The sequence below is a fragment of a genome, unplaced genomic scaffold (genome assembly GCF_019419815.1).
Source record: "Pyrus x bretschneideri cultivar Hongxiangsu unplaced genomic scaffold, Pyrus_bretschneideri_v1 Contig6, whole genome shotgun sequence".
NCBI classification, from domain to species: Eukaryota; Viridiplantae; Streptophyta; class Magnoliopsida; order Rosales; family Rosaceae; genus Pyrus; species Pyrus x bretschneideri.
The window spans coordinates 943,976-957,492 of record NW_025999798.1 but is presented as its reverse complement, the minus strand read 5'-3'; the positions used below and the strand labels follow the sequence as shown (position 1 = coordinate 957,492).

Below are 13,517 nucleotides of genomic sequence, written 5' to 3'. Positions count from 1 at the left end.
AACAAAAGATAGATAAAAACACTAAGTGGAGAATGGGTCGAAAAAGATGGAAAATCATTTTGCTTGGATGGGATATGTGTATAAAGACTCCTTAGAAAAGTAATATGGAGGCTTTTGGATTGGAAGAGAGTGTCTCTCTTTGTAGGGCAACGGATAAGAGTACTGTTGTTTGAGCATGTTTTTTCCCTACTTTGACATCCTCTGCTTGCAGCTTGGAAATTAAAGTGAGTGTTTGGGATATCGAATGTTTTGTAATTTAGATTTTAGTGGTCTGGCATGCAGATGTTTCAGTATTTAGGTATCGTTTGGTATACATGATTGAACTAGATAAGAGAAGAGTGATTTGTAATTTGAAGAAATTAGAAGAAGATTAAACATGAAAATAATTTCTCTCTTGTTATTCTCTCGTTTTGAGGAGGATTGTAATGGCTATTTTTTATTTTTTACTTTTTTTTCTGAGTGATCTCTCTCCTGGCTCCAAGTTGGCCACAACCTTTTCATTTCTTCTTTCAACGTGCTTTGTAAATAGTGATTTATCCATTTCATTCAGTCCAATTCTTTATACCAAACGATGATGTAGGAGGCTTTCCTCACATGGATTAAGAGAGAGATGTATATCATTCGCAACTTTTAATAGCATTTCCATTAAGAAAAGTACTCCACCTCTGCGTCGAGGTTCTTAAATAGGTCAATCCACATCTTCGACCTATGCTGCTATGCTATGCATAACTCCATTGAAAAGGGGGAGTTTCTTTTGTATTGGCTGCAAACGAAGTGCTACATCAAACTATTGTCTCAACCGTACAAATTCTTAGGACCGAACCACTGGATCACGTGAACGTCTAGCTGAAGATACATTAGGTGCTGCCAGAAGGGGGCGAGTGGGCATGATCGGGGTGTTTTTGTGTCTTAAGTCGGTGGGTTACGTAATGGTTGTCCAAACCCTTTTCCTCCAGGTTGCTTAGTTGGGCTTGGTGTGGTGCTGCGATATCTCTGGCCTCAACATCGATTATCTCCTCGTTGGCGGCGACCTTGGAGGCCGCTGACTTAGCAAATGTGGCGGCAGCGGACTACATCTTATTTTGGGAATTAGGTTTATTTTGTAATGGTTTGTTGTCTTTAAATTTTTTTTGAGTCTAACTTGTGTGGGGCTTTATTTTATTTTTTGGTTGTAGTTCTCTCATTTCACTTGGATTTTTTTACGTTTTTATGTCTGCTTTATTTAGAGCAGTTTCACCACTAACACAAATGCACCAGCACCCAGCGCATTTATCCACTCATTGAACAGTGATAGACCTCAATGAACAGTAATAGGCCAAATGCATTTCCACCCCTAAAAAAATGTGTTGGCACAAAGTCTAAAAATGCGCTGGCACAAACGATTTCCACCCCTACAAAATGCGCTAGTACCCAGCCCATTTAAAATTTTTTAAATTTTTTTATAAAAGAATAAATAAATAAAATAGTTTTAATTTCGAATAAGATTTTTAACCAATCTTGTCATGCCATGTGTCATTATCTGAAAGTACTATTTTGTGAATAGATTTCCGCTAAGATTTGCAACCAATCCCGATGCGCCACGTGTCACTATCTGTTTACAATAATTTAGCCAAGATTACAATAAGATTTTCAACCAATCTTATTACGCTACGTGTCATTATCTGAACGTACTATTTTGTGGATGGATTTCCGATAAGATTTTCAACCAATCAAGATGCGCCACATGTCACTTCATGTTTGCAATAATTTAGCTAAGATTTCGATAAGATTTTCAACCAATCACGTAATGCCATATGGCATTGTCTAGAACCTCATCCTTTATTTTTTTTTGTCCATATAAACCCTACAACTCTACGTCCATCCTCACACCAAACTCAATCCTTCTTTATAGCACAGAATCTTTCTTCATCGTTTTCAAATCTTGAGTTTTTTTTTTACAGTGTCTTCTTCAAGGAGAGTGTATAAACATTTTGAGGAGCAACAGAAAAGATTGTTGGCACAACATGAAGAATTGATTAATCTCGAGGAAGGTGGAGGTGGAGATGAAGCTTTCGCAATGAATGTGGATGAGGATGATGACCATAGAAGGCAGAGGGCCTCACATTCCTACCATGTCATGGAAGTTGTGGGTCAGATAGCCAAACCCAGACGTGTCGCAAACTTCGATAGAAAAAGGGAAAGACGAGGTAAAGATCTCTTGGAAGATTATTTTATTCCCAATAGCATATTCCCTGATCAAGTTTTTAGACGTCGTTTTAGAATGCAACGAAATTTGTTTGAAAAAAATCATAAGTGCTATTTGCAACCATGATCCATACTTTGTGCAAAAAGAGGATGCTTTTTGTGTTCTAGGTCTTTTTCTTGAGTAAAAAATTAGGCCTGCCTTGCGAATGCTTGCATATGGAGCATCTGCAGATCAAGTGGATGAGATCGCGAGGATGGGAAAAACAACCGTTCTGAAGTCCCTGACACGGTTTTGCTATGCAATTGAAGCCCTGTACACCAATGAGTACCTCCGGACACCACGCCAAGGGACATGCAAAGGCTTTATGAGGAAAGGTGAGATGCAAGGCTTCCCTGACATGATTGGAAGCATGGACTGCATGCACTGGACTTGGAAAAATTGTTCAAATGCTTGGCAAGGAGCTTATAGCGATAGAAAATAAGCAAAAGGTATGATTTTGGAAGCGATGACTTCATTTGATACATGGATTTGGCATACTTTTTTTGGTGTTCCAGGAGCTCAGAATGACTTAAGTGTCCTTGCCCAATCTCCAGTGTTTGACGAATTGCTGCAAAGAAAATCGCCGAGATGCACATATTGGGTTAATGGCCATAAATACGACAGACCATACTACCTTGCAAACGACATTTACCCAAGGTGGTCAACGTTTGTCAAAACAGTGCCACATCCACAGAGTGAAAAAGAAAAACACTTCGCAAAATGTCAAGATGGGTGTAAGAAGGATGTGGAGTGTTGTTTTGGTATCCTGCAAGCTCGTTGGGTGATTGTCAGGTTTGTTGCTAGAATGTTTGATGTCGAGGCTCTTCGATCCATCATGATGATGTGTATTATTCTCCACAATATGATTGTGGCAGATGAGTATGATTATGATGTCGTCGATGAATACGAGCCGGATTCGATGAACAACTCAAGAACACGTATCTACTGTGCTCATGACTGGACCGAATATCCCATGCAACAAGAGTCGTTGGAACGGGATGGACGTTACAATGAATTGATTGTTCAACAATACATCGCAAAACGCTTTCGTAATTTTACTCCATGAATTGATCATTCCGGATCGAAGACCTTGACTACTTCTAGTGTCTTTTCCATGTACATCACAAAACTCTTTCGTAATTTTACTCCACATTTCTTGCTTATCCATCTCATTACCCATAATCGGGTCATGAGTTGTGTGAATCCAACATTCACACAACATAACATCTTCAATGAGCTTCCACGAAGTTATTTTTTTCTCTCAAAGTGTAGAAAATATTGAAATGTAGAAAGTGTAGAAAGTGCAGAAAATATTGAAATGTGGTATAAGGTGGAAGATGATGATTAGGTATTTATAGATAAAATAAAATAAAATATTTAAAATATTTATGTATTTTAAAAAAAAATTTATGTATTTTTTCATAATTTTTAATAAATTTTAATTTAGTTAATTAATCTGGACCGTGTTGGGGGAAGAACATGGACTGTTGATCTGTGATCAGACGGTCCAGATCAAAACTGAAATTCAATTTTTTTTTACAGTTGGAAATCCAATGGTCTAGAAAAACTAGCCATTGGAAATCCAACGGCGCAGGGCAGCCCATGTGGCCTCCCTGGTTGAGGTTTGAGTGCGCTGTGCATGCGAGCCCCCGTCTGCAAACTTGTCGGCTACTCGCGCCCACGCGCGCCTATATTGCATGTGCCTGGTGCAAAAAAAAATTGAATTGCCCTTCTACACCGCGCTGGCGTCAACATGGCGTCAGATGGGCCAGTCCCAAGGTTTGTCAATTTTGGGTTGGCTTGGAGACGACCTTGGGCTAGGTGCCAGGCAATCTGCTGGGCTAAAGAGACTTCCCTAGGTGTCGGGCCATATTTTTGGCTGTGTGCCGGCCTATCCCACCCCTGATGGAAGTGCTCTTATGTATGGGTAGGGCTACAATATTCTCTATCACGAATATAGTTTATTATTTTTCAACGAAAAGAAGTAAAATATTGAAATCCCAATTGCCTGCACAATACAGATCCTCAATGCAATTATTGCTCAAATATTTAAACAAAATTTAATAAGTTGGTTCTTGAGTTCTTAGTCTTATCAGCTCCTCCAAAAGAAAAATACAAAAATAAATAAATAAAAAAACAAAAGAAATGTCTAGATAGGAGAAATTTTTAGGTTTGACTATTCAGACAAGGTCACGTCCACGGAAAAATAGATATTCTCCGGATTCCTTCCTTCTAATCCACTAAGTTCGGAGATTCGGATTGTTGAAATTAGATTAAACGGCTACAAACAAGAGTCTACTTTAAAAGTTATAAAAAATTTAACCATTGAATTAAATTTCAACGGTACGAATCTTCAAATTTAATGAATTAGAAGGAAGGGATCCGGAGCAAATCCCTTCCCCACATCCACCAACTACGAGGTCGTATTTTGATTTAATTGACCTTAAGTTGGCCTTATTTGATTGTGTCCGTTATTGTATACGACGGTTGGATACAAGAACTTCTCTTCGATCAACGGGCTACAATAGAATAGAATATGATAAGAGTCATAAATAATTGCAGGTGGACACGATCGTCTGAGTACTGCGTACGTTGTAATGTTGTCGTAGTTAATTTACTACTCAATTATTGGAGTGAAGGAGCTGCTGCCTACGTGGAGTAGGTGCCACCGTGCACCGCACAACACACAACATTCTAAGTACGGCAGCTGTTACTTTCGTTTTATTTTTGACGAATTGGAGCCCGCGCCTCTCACCTCTCACCTTCACAGATCCCACAGCCCAGCAAACCAGTGAAACCACCACACCCAGCAAACCCCAAAAAGTCCACCTTGGTCTGACGGTTACCGTTAAACCTACTGTTTAGCTCCCCGCTGAGCTCTGAGAAGACCCAGGAAAGCTTTCTTCCCACTCCCAGGTATTTTTTTGAGGACCCAGGCAGAAGTTCAAACTTCCCAGAAAGCCTTTTTTTTTTCTTTTTTTTTTTTTTTGTATAATTTTTTATTGCTTTTTCTATATATTTAAATTTTGCATTCATTTTTTATTCCTCAATTCTGCAAATTTGTTTGTTTAATTTGCTTAATCATTGGAACTTTATAGTATTTAGTGAAAGTCTTTAGCTTCAAAACTTTTATGCGGAGCTGTCATGTCACAAATCTGGATGTTCTTCATTTTGTTGCATATTTTGTTGACAAGACGATATTTTAAACTAATCTAATTTATAAGAAGGCAAATTCGAACTTGGGTGCAAAGTGGCGTGCTGCCCGACTGGCCTAAGCTGTTGTTTAAGAGAGAGAAATGTGTATGAACGGTCATACACATTAATTTCCCGTAGAGTTTAGATCTATAATCCTGGAAGAATATCTCTGATCCATCAATTTTAGTGGATAGATTTAGCTTAAAGCTTTTGTATCCTTAGTCCTTACCAATTATGAGTAGGGATTCTGAAGGGAATGGTTAATCTAATTTGGTGCTTGTATCACTGAAGTGATAATTTTGGAGAGTAACCTAGTAGCGGCTTTCGCTGCTAATTAGGCAGATGCAATGCCATTCTGAATGTGTTTTCCCACCTAACGCGGGGATATCAATGTCGACAGAATTTGATTGAGTTGTGAAGTTTCACTTTCATTTTTAGCTTACACTGAATTTCAGACGTTTGCTTGTTATTTTTGTTACTTAATCTCGATTAGTCTCTTCAAGTGGTGGTAATATGGATTTAATTATCTGTACCAATGACTATATTTTGGGGCTTATTCATATCATTTCTTGCTCTAAAATAAGTTTGCCTTGCTCAGCCTTCTCTTTTGGAACTTTTTCGATACTCAGAGAGAAGAGATCAGGTTGCGAAAGCACGAACTGAGCATTTGCCATGGAAGACCACGCTGTTTGTGATATCAATGTTGTGCCATCTAACGAGTCTGGCGTGCAGGAGTTAGAGAGTTCCATGAAAGTTTTAACAAAGGTGGACTTGGACTTGGCATATTCTTCTGAGAAGTTAGCAAATCTCCATGTACCTCTGATGTACCTTTTGGCTCAGCAAAATGATCTTGAGGCAATGGCCACCGCGAATAACTATATTCTGGCAGACTTCATTGAAAAAGTATTGGTATTCAATCTCCTGTCTAGCATTTTAGATTCTGAGGTAAGAGAGCTGGACAGTTACATGGATAATCTCCGGGTGGAAATTGTTGATGCGCATCCAAAAATATCTTCGTGCAGACACTTGGGAGAACTGTACTCTATAATGAAAGGAAAACTAAATGATTCTGAAGAATCACTAAAGCAATCTCGACAGCAGATTTCAGAGGTCAAGATGCAGTCAGAAAGGTTTCAGAGAACCGTTCTAGCTTTCGCGCATGAAAATTGTAAGTTCTAATTTTTCCGTCTAGTTTGGAGATTCTTTAAATTCAAATAGAGACGATGCATTTTTACATGGTTATAATTTACATGAGGCACACATGTCAACAGGGAAAACTGACATTGCCATGGATTTATCCGAGAATGCACAACTGTCGAATAAAAATGCAATGTCAAATTTAAGGATGCCTAGACAACAAAGACATAATCTATGGATGCTGGAGAAGTCTCTTACAAGGGAGCTATATCTTGAGAAGAAATTAGCTGAGTCAAGACAAAATGAAGAAGAACTTAAAGTGAAGCTACATCATACTGAACAGGTATCATTTCGCATGGAAGAAGCTGCGGAAGTTGTTTGGGGAAGATTTTTAGAGGCAGAGAATGCTGCTGAGGTTCTCCAGGGAATTTCGAAGGAGTTATTAGGTAGACTGCAGCTTGTTCATTTTAATCTGAACGGTTCAATTCAACGAGAAAGTGAGTTAAAATCCAAACTTCAAGCTGGTCTGGAAGAGCTTAGATCGAAAGATACTGCTTTGCAGAAGCTCCACAATATCCTTGCCGAGAACATTAAGAAAGATGTTGAACTGTCTGCTTTGAGAGAAAAGGTGACGCTCCTTGAGAAACAGCTGAAAGAATCACAGCTCCAGTTGAAGAATGCAAATGCCACGAATGAATCAAGTGAAGAGAAACTAGGGGAAATGGAAAGTTTAGTTGCCTCTTTGAAAGGAAACATCTATGTAGCAGAAGTTAAGGCTGAGAATGCAGAACTTAAGGTTGCAGAATTAACAGGAACAAATATGGAACTCACCGAAGAGATGAGTTTTCTCAAAGGAAGTGCTACTGGCACAGAAAAAAAGGTTGGAAGTCTCGAGAAGCAGCTGAGGGAAGTAGAGATACAATTACAGCATGCCAAAGCATCCTCCGAAGCAAGTCAAGAACAGCAGAATATGTTATATGCTGCAATTTGGGATATGGAAACTTTAATTGAAGATCTGAAATCAAAGGTTTCCAAAGCAGAGATTAAGATAGAAAGTACCGAGGAGCAATGTATAATGTTATCTGAAACTAATGCAGAACTAAATGCTGAAATAACTGTTCTAAGGGATAGAGTGGAATACTTGGAATCGTCTTTGGATCAAGCTAACAATGCAAAACTTGCAAGTGCAGAAGAACTCAAGTCCAGGATCAAGCTCATTATGGATATGGCAATGCAACTGGCCGTAGAAAGGGAGCGCATCCAAAATCAGGTATGTCTTGTATAACCAATTCCCTCTCGTGCTCAAGTCCCGTTTCAAATGAGAAATCTGTCTCTTCAAATACGTATAGGAAAATAGAAGTCGCTGAATTGACACCGAAGAAAAAAATGCAAGGTGTCCGAGTAAAGAAAAATTACAAGCATATTCATATTATTTCTGTTAACTATAGTTTCTTCTGTGCAGATGCATGCCTTAACAATGAACAAAAAACTTCTGGTGGAGAAGATATGGAACACCAAAAAAGATGCAACCGAGTGCAACAATAAACACATTGACAACAACGAGCTTCCGTCTTTCCAGTGTAATCCTCCAAGTGCTACTTCTATAAAAACATCCGTGGAAGATGTGACATATTCTTTAGATAAAAGTTTCCAGGCAGGTATTCTTTTGGATCTTCATGCATAACCAGGACCGCCTGCCACTTGTATAACTGTCAATTATTAAGAGGTGACAATATAGTTTTAAGTCGCAGCGGTTGCAACGAAATTTTTAGTTGTCTTTGTTTTCCTTTCAAAATCATAGAACTACATAATGAACTCGAAGACGGAGTTTGAGATTGACCTTTTCTGTTTTTTTTTTCCCTGATTTATTTGCTCATTCTGGATCATTCTTCTCACAAATTCTTCAATATTCACGGAATCAGGTAGATGAAGCGTCAGCAGAGGCACCTGACTGTGATAATGATGCGGGGGCTTCCAGTTCTGTACATAGTCCCACTGGCTCGGATACAGAACTTGACACTGTCGAAGTGGTAGAGGCCAAACGCCTGAGCCTCAAGCATGTTTTCATGGTAATTGTTCTCATATCAGCCATATATTTGCTTAACCAGGAATCTTTCCTCGTTGACGAATTGTGACGAATAAGCTTTCTCACGCCTCTAACATCACGATAAACCTTTCATACCGGCGACACATTGTTCCATGATATTTTCTTCTGGAGCACTTTACTTCTCTACACTGAGCGTGGTGTCTTGTTACTAGGATTTCTAGGTTCTGCAGAATAAAACGTTGTTTAAGCAGGACGTATTGTATTGTTCGAAAATTCGTTTACTGTACATATAGGTTGTCTGTATGATCTATCGGCTTTTCGATGGAATTTGGAAATGTGCAGTGTTTTCCACAGGGTGATTCAAATTCGAAGCTAAGTGTACAATTTAACAAGTGATTAAAATTTAAAAAGGAAAACTAATGAAAAGAGTTTGAAAACTTTGAGTTTTAATGATAAAGACAAAATAAAGGGTAAAGTGAATAGTTCCTGTATTGATTTTTTAGTGTAAAAATATGATTTTTCATTAAAATAAACAGTACCGTGGGCTTTTCATTAAAACTCCCAATTAAAAAAAGTAAAACTAGTTGCCTTCGGCGTAACGTGAATTTCGAGTGGTTGCCACTTGGTAATTGGTTTATGTGACGTTTAATCTTCTTATGATCACCAAGATTAGAAGCAAAGCAATAACGCCAATGAAATAATAAAGGTATTAATTACTTTAATTATTCAACTCAGACAATGTCATAGTACTACAGCCTTATCCCCTTGTTCACATTTCACGGCAATTGGTTTGGTCGAAAATTGGCTTCAACTTGGAGTTGGGGACGAGCGTTGCCACCATCACATATGCATTCGCCGTTAACGCAGCGCCAGGGAAATCCTTCGCACACACTGCTGCAATCTATCATCCCCGGACACCGGAGTTTTCCCCTTGCTTCAGCTCCCGGCACGTTCCGCATTGCCATGCCTGTATAAATTACAAACTAATTTAAACCAACGTGTCAAAGTGAAATTGCGTGTGTGAGAGGGAGAGAGAGAGACTAACAAGCAATTATAGTAAAAAGAAGGACCAAAGAAGCGAGCTTGAAAGATGGTTTCTTCTCCATATTGTTCTTGATATTGTTGTGGTTGAGGAACTTGTAGAGTTGCTGGTTTCAGTGCTTTGTATACAGAAGCGGATCATTTTGCACGTCATTTTATAGGAGACAAAATCAAATGAAACGGAAGGTCAATTCTATGTATAGATTTCAAAAAATCCTCCATATTAAGAAGGGTGTATTCAATTGGGATTTTGAGTGATTTTAATTCTTTTAATTAATCTATGGATATTCAATTAGGATTTTAAGTGATTCTCTGAAATTCCGTGTATTCAATTAGAATTTTAAAGTGGTTTATAATATTCTAGTGTATTAAATTAGAAATTGATTTTAAAGAATTTGAGAAAGTTGAAGAATTAGAGGGAATTTGAGAGATTTTGTAATGTATTTTAAGTATCTACAAATCTCACATCTCCCCATGAGATTTCAGGAGAATTTATATGGAATCTCTACAAATTAATTAAACTCCATAAAAATCTATGAATTTATAAATCCATTAAAGTCTCTCAAATTCTCAATTGAATACACGTCCTAAATTAAATCACGAGAGAATGAATCATTCTCCATAACGAGATATTTGTGAAAAATATTGATGACATTCAAAACCCAATTTTAATGCTTGCAATTTTAGGGTGTATTGACACACTCCAACCAAAGTCGATGCGTGCTAGTTGACACCCGAAGGTGACGTAACCATAAAGGAAAGTGATGCATAAAAATATGGATAAATTTAAATCGAAACTAGGATTTATTTAAGCTAATAAAGTGTGTGCGTAATAGTGGGAAGAACCCATAAAACACAAATGTTCAGAGCATAGATGACAAAGGTAGTGCAGTCAAAACTAGTTAAGTACTTAATACATAACCGAGAAATGCTCCATACAATTATTTAGGTATGTCAGAATCCACCAGAGTTTCCTCATATGCCATAGAGAATTTAGCTATCTAAGACCTGTAGGGGCGGAAAAAAAAAATGGTGAGTGGGCAAAAACAAAGGTTTATAAAACACATTTATTTTCCGAACATACTAACCCCTCGCTGTAAAACATGTATAGTTTCCAGAAAATCATACTACGTATAAATATGAAATCAAATGCAAATCAACAATAATTCCCGAAATATGCCAATCACAATATCTCAACAGTAGCATAATAAAATCAGCTACTCATCGATCTATACTAGCACACAAGTCGGAGTCGCCTAATGCAACTTATACAATTGAATTGATGCTTATCAATTTATGCTAACACACAAGTCAGAGTTGCTAATGCAACTTGTACGACAGGACTGGGTGTAATCATAATATACGCTCTAGTGCTACAATTACGTGAAGACTGTCGCTATTCACGATTACATACGAGTCGGAGCTGCCTATTGCAACCTGTATGACATGATTGACACCTACTTGGATTCAAGGCAAGCGTGCGGTGTGGATGTGAACATACACGTGAAATACTGGTCCTGGCCCTGGCCCTGGGTGAGCATTAACATTGGGTGCAACAATGATGAGCAGACTACATAAATATAAGCATGCCATAACGATTCAATAATTATAGTCAACATAATAAAATTACATGCACATCTTGTAGTATTATTTTAGCGTTTCACAACAGTACAACATTTCTTATAACATTATTTAATCATGGCATAATAGGCATGAATCAATTCAAAAACATTTGTAGAAACTATAAAACTTTATATATCATATATATAAAAACAAACGTCCACTCACTGATATGTGGTCAGATCGTAGCCTTCTTGCCTTGTTTGACCTCGTACTTCTTCAGGATAATTTTCTCCTATATGTGAAATAACTAAAATAAATAATTAATTTACACATACACAAAGAGGCTAGGAAAACCCTCATAGTTTGCTCAAACAGAGGGTTTAATATACAAAAATGTTCTACTCGACGTTTCAGACCCATACATGTCAAGCACACGCCGACCGGAGGCCAGACGCATCCTCACGCGCAGGTCAGAAACTGATAGACCTAAGGAATATTCCGTCAGACTTGACGGAATATTCCGTTAAATAGTAATGAAACCTAACGACGTCAGAATATTCTGTCAACTTTGGTTGAGAAGAAGAAAAATCTGATTGGGTGCAATAATGTGGGAAAGTGGTGGTGAGGAAAAAGGGCATGGGTCCAATTTTTAAAAGAAGAAGGGGATAAGATTTTCAGATTGTGTACCGTAAGTCATACATCAACAATCTTTCTCCTTATCAATAACAGTGTCTCCCACACTGATGAATTAACACATGCGTGTACCAAATTTTCCTGTTGTTAACGTACTTTAACTGTGCTTAACTTTTTCGTTACAGCTCTGATTTGGGTCTAACTCGTGATCATGCATTTGTAACAACGAGTACTATTTAATTACGATAACGAGAAAAATAATTTAAGAGTCGAATAACTACGTCCACGTCAGGTTTCACTTTTGCCAAAAAGGGCATAAATGTCAATTTCCACACTCGGGGAGAAAGTTACGTGAAAAATTAGGGACGGATTGTGTCACATCCCAATCTCAATTCCGCCGGAGCACGATATTGTCCGCTTTGGGCCCCAACCACATCCTCACGGTTTTGTTTATGGGAACTCACAAGCAACTTCCCAGTAGATCACCCATCTTGGGATTACTCTTGCCCGAACTCGCTTAACTTTGGAGTTCCGATGAAATCCGAAACCAGTGAGTCCCCAAAAGGCCTCATGTTATAGGAGGTGGGCATGTACATATAAGGCACATCACCCCCTCTCCATTGGTCAATGTGGGATGTTACAGGTAGTCACATGTATTCAATTGATATTTTAAAGGTTTTTAGAAGAGTTATAACTTCGTGATGTTGATGAATAATTAATAAAAAGGAAAAAAAATTCATTTAGATGCACATATTTTTCATTCAAACGTTCATGTCCAAAGTTACTTGTTATATCTGTCGTGTTCATGTTATTTTCACGAGTTGATCAACATATAAAATAGTATATAAATGATACAATAACTCTTATTACAATTTATTCTTTTTTTTTCTTGATTAATATTAACGATATTAGAAGAGAAAAGAATCAAGTTTGGGAATTCGAGTACAAGAATAAAAGATTTTAAGCAACTAAGTTAGAAGATCCCTCCGAGTACACATCAAGCAATAACAGTTGAACAATACTAATCAATCCTATAATCATGCGAGTAGATTGTCAGCCTTACCAACAATCACAAACGACATGTCGTTTATCCTGCATGGTAGAAACCCTAACCTCAAAACCCTATAAAAATCTCTCTTCCGGCTGCAACCCTTTCGCAAGTACTAGTGATAGACTTCTCACGTCAGGTACTTCGCCGTGACGTATTTATATCCCTTTGTTCCTTTTTGTGTTTCCTAATTATGTATGGATTTTACTGAGATTTTGAAATCATCAGGTTTTAATCTTGTAATTATTGCATTCTAATGCACCAGATAGCCCCTTGCTACTTGGAAACATACTAGCAGGGAAATTTCGAGCAAAGGGTTGGGTGCAAGATTCAAACTTTGAGATTTTTATCTGAATTAATGGTTTAATTCTTGTGTTTTTTTGTTGCATTTGATACATGTATATGGATTTTATGAAACAAAATTTATATTGTTGAACTTGATGTGGATTTTAAACTTGGCGTATTTGTACCGTTAAATTTTGATTTTGATCGCTGATGAGACGAGTTGAAGCGAATGCGAGCACCAAAATTTGCGGTCTGTTATGCATTTGTATTTCAGACTGTACGAGCATGGTGCGATACTGAAGGTATCATTGCAGACTTCTCTTGCATTTTTGAAATGACAGCTG

At 37.8% G+C, this 13,517-nt stretch overlaps 1 protein-coding gene across 6 annotated transcripts; it reads left to right on the top strand.

The window, feature by feature from the left end:
- The first annotated feature begins 4,852 nt into the window (after positions 1–4,852).
- Positions 4,853–8,974, top strand: LOC103947306 (WPP domain-interacting tail-anchored protein 2). Of its 6 annotated transcripts, none has more exons than XM_048572140.1 (5): positions 4,853–5,140; positions 6,018–6,587; positions 6,691–7,826; positions 8,019–8,136; positions 8,479–8,679. In XM_048572140.1, exons 2-5 carry the CDS (start codon positions 6,092–6,094, stop codon positions 8,484–8,486), a joined length of 1,758 nt encoding a protein of 585 aa, XP_048428097.1. In that variant the 5' UTR covers positions 4,853–5,140; positions 6,018–6,091; the 3' UTR covers positions 8,487–8,679. The 6 variants fall into 6 exon arrangements, with proteins under 6 accessions (XP_048428097.1, XP_048428095.1, XP_048428094.1 ...); XM_048572138.1 differs by having other exon boundaries at positions 4,854–5,140; positions 8,019–8,282; XM_048572137.1 differs by having other exon boundaries at positions 4,855–5,140; positions 6,152–6,587; positions 8,019–8,210; positions 8,479–8,974.
- The last annotated feature ends 4,543 nt before the right edge of the window (positions 8,975–13,517 follow it).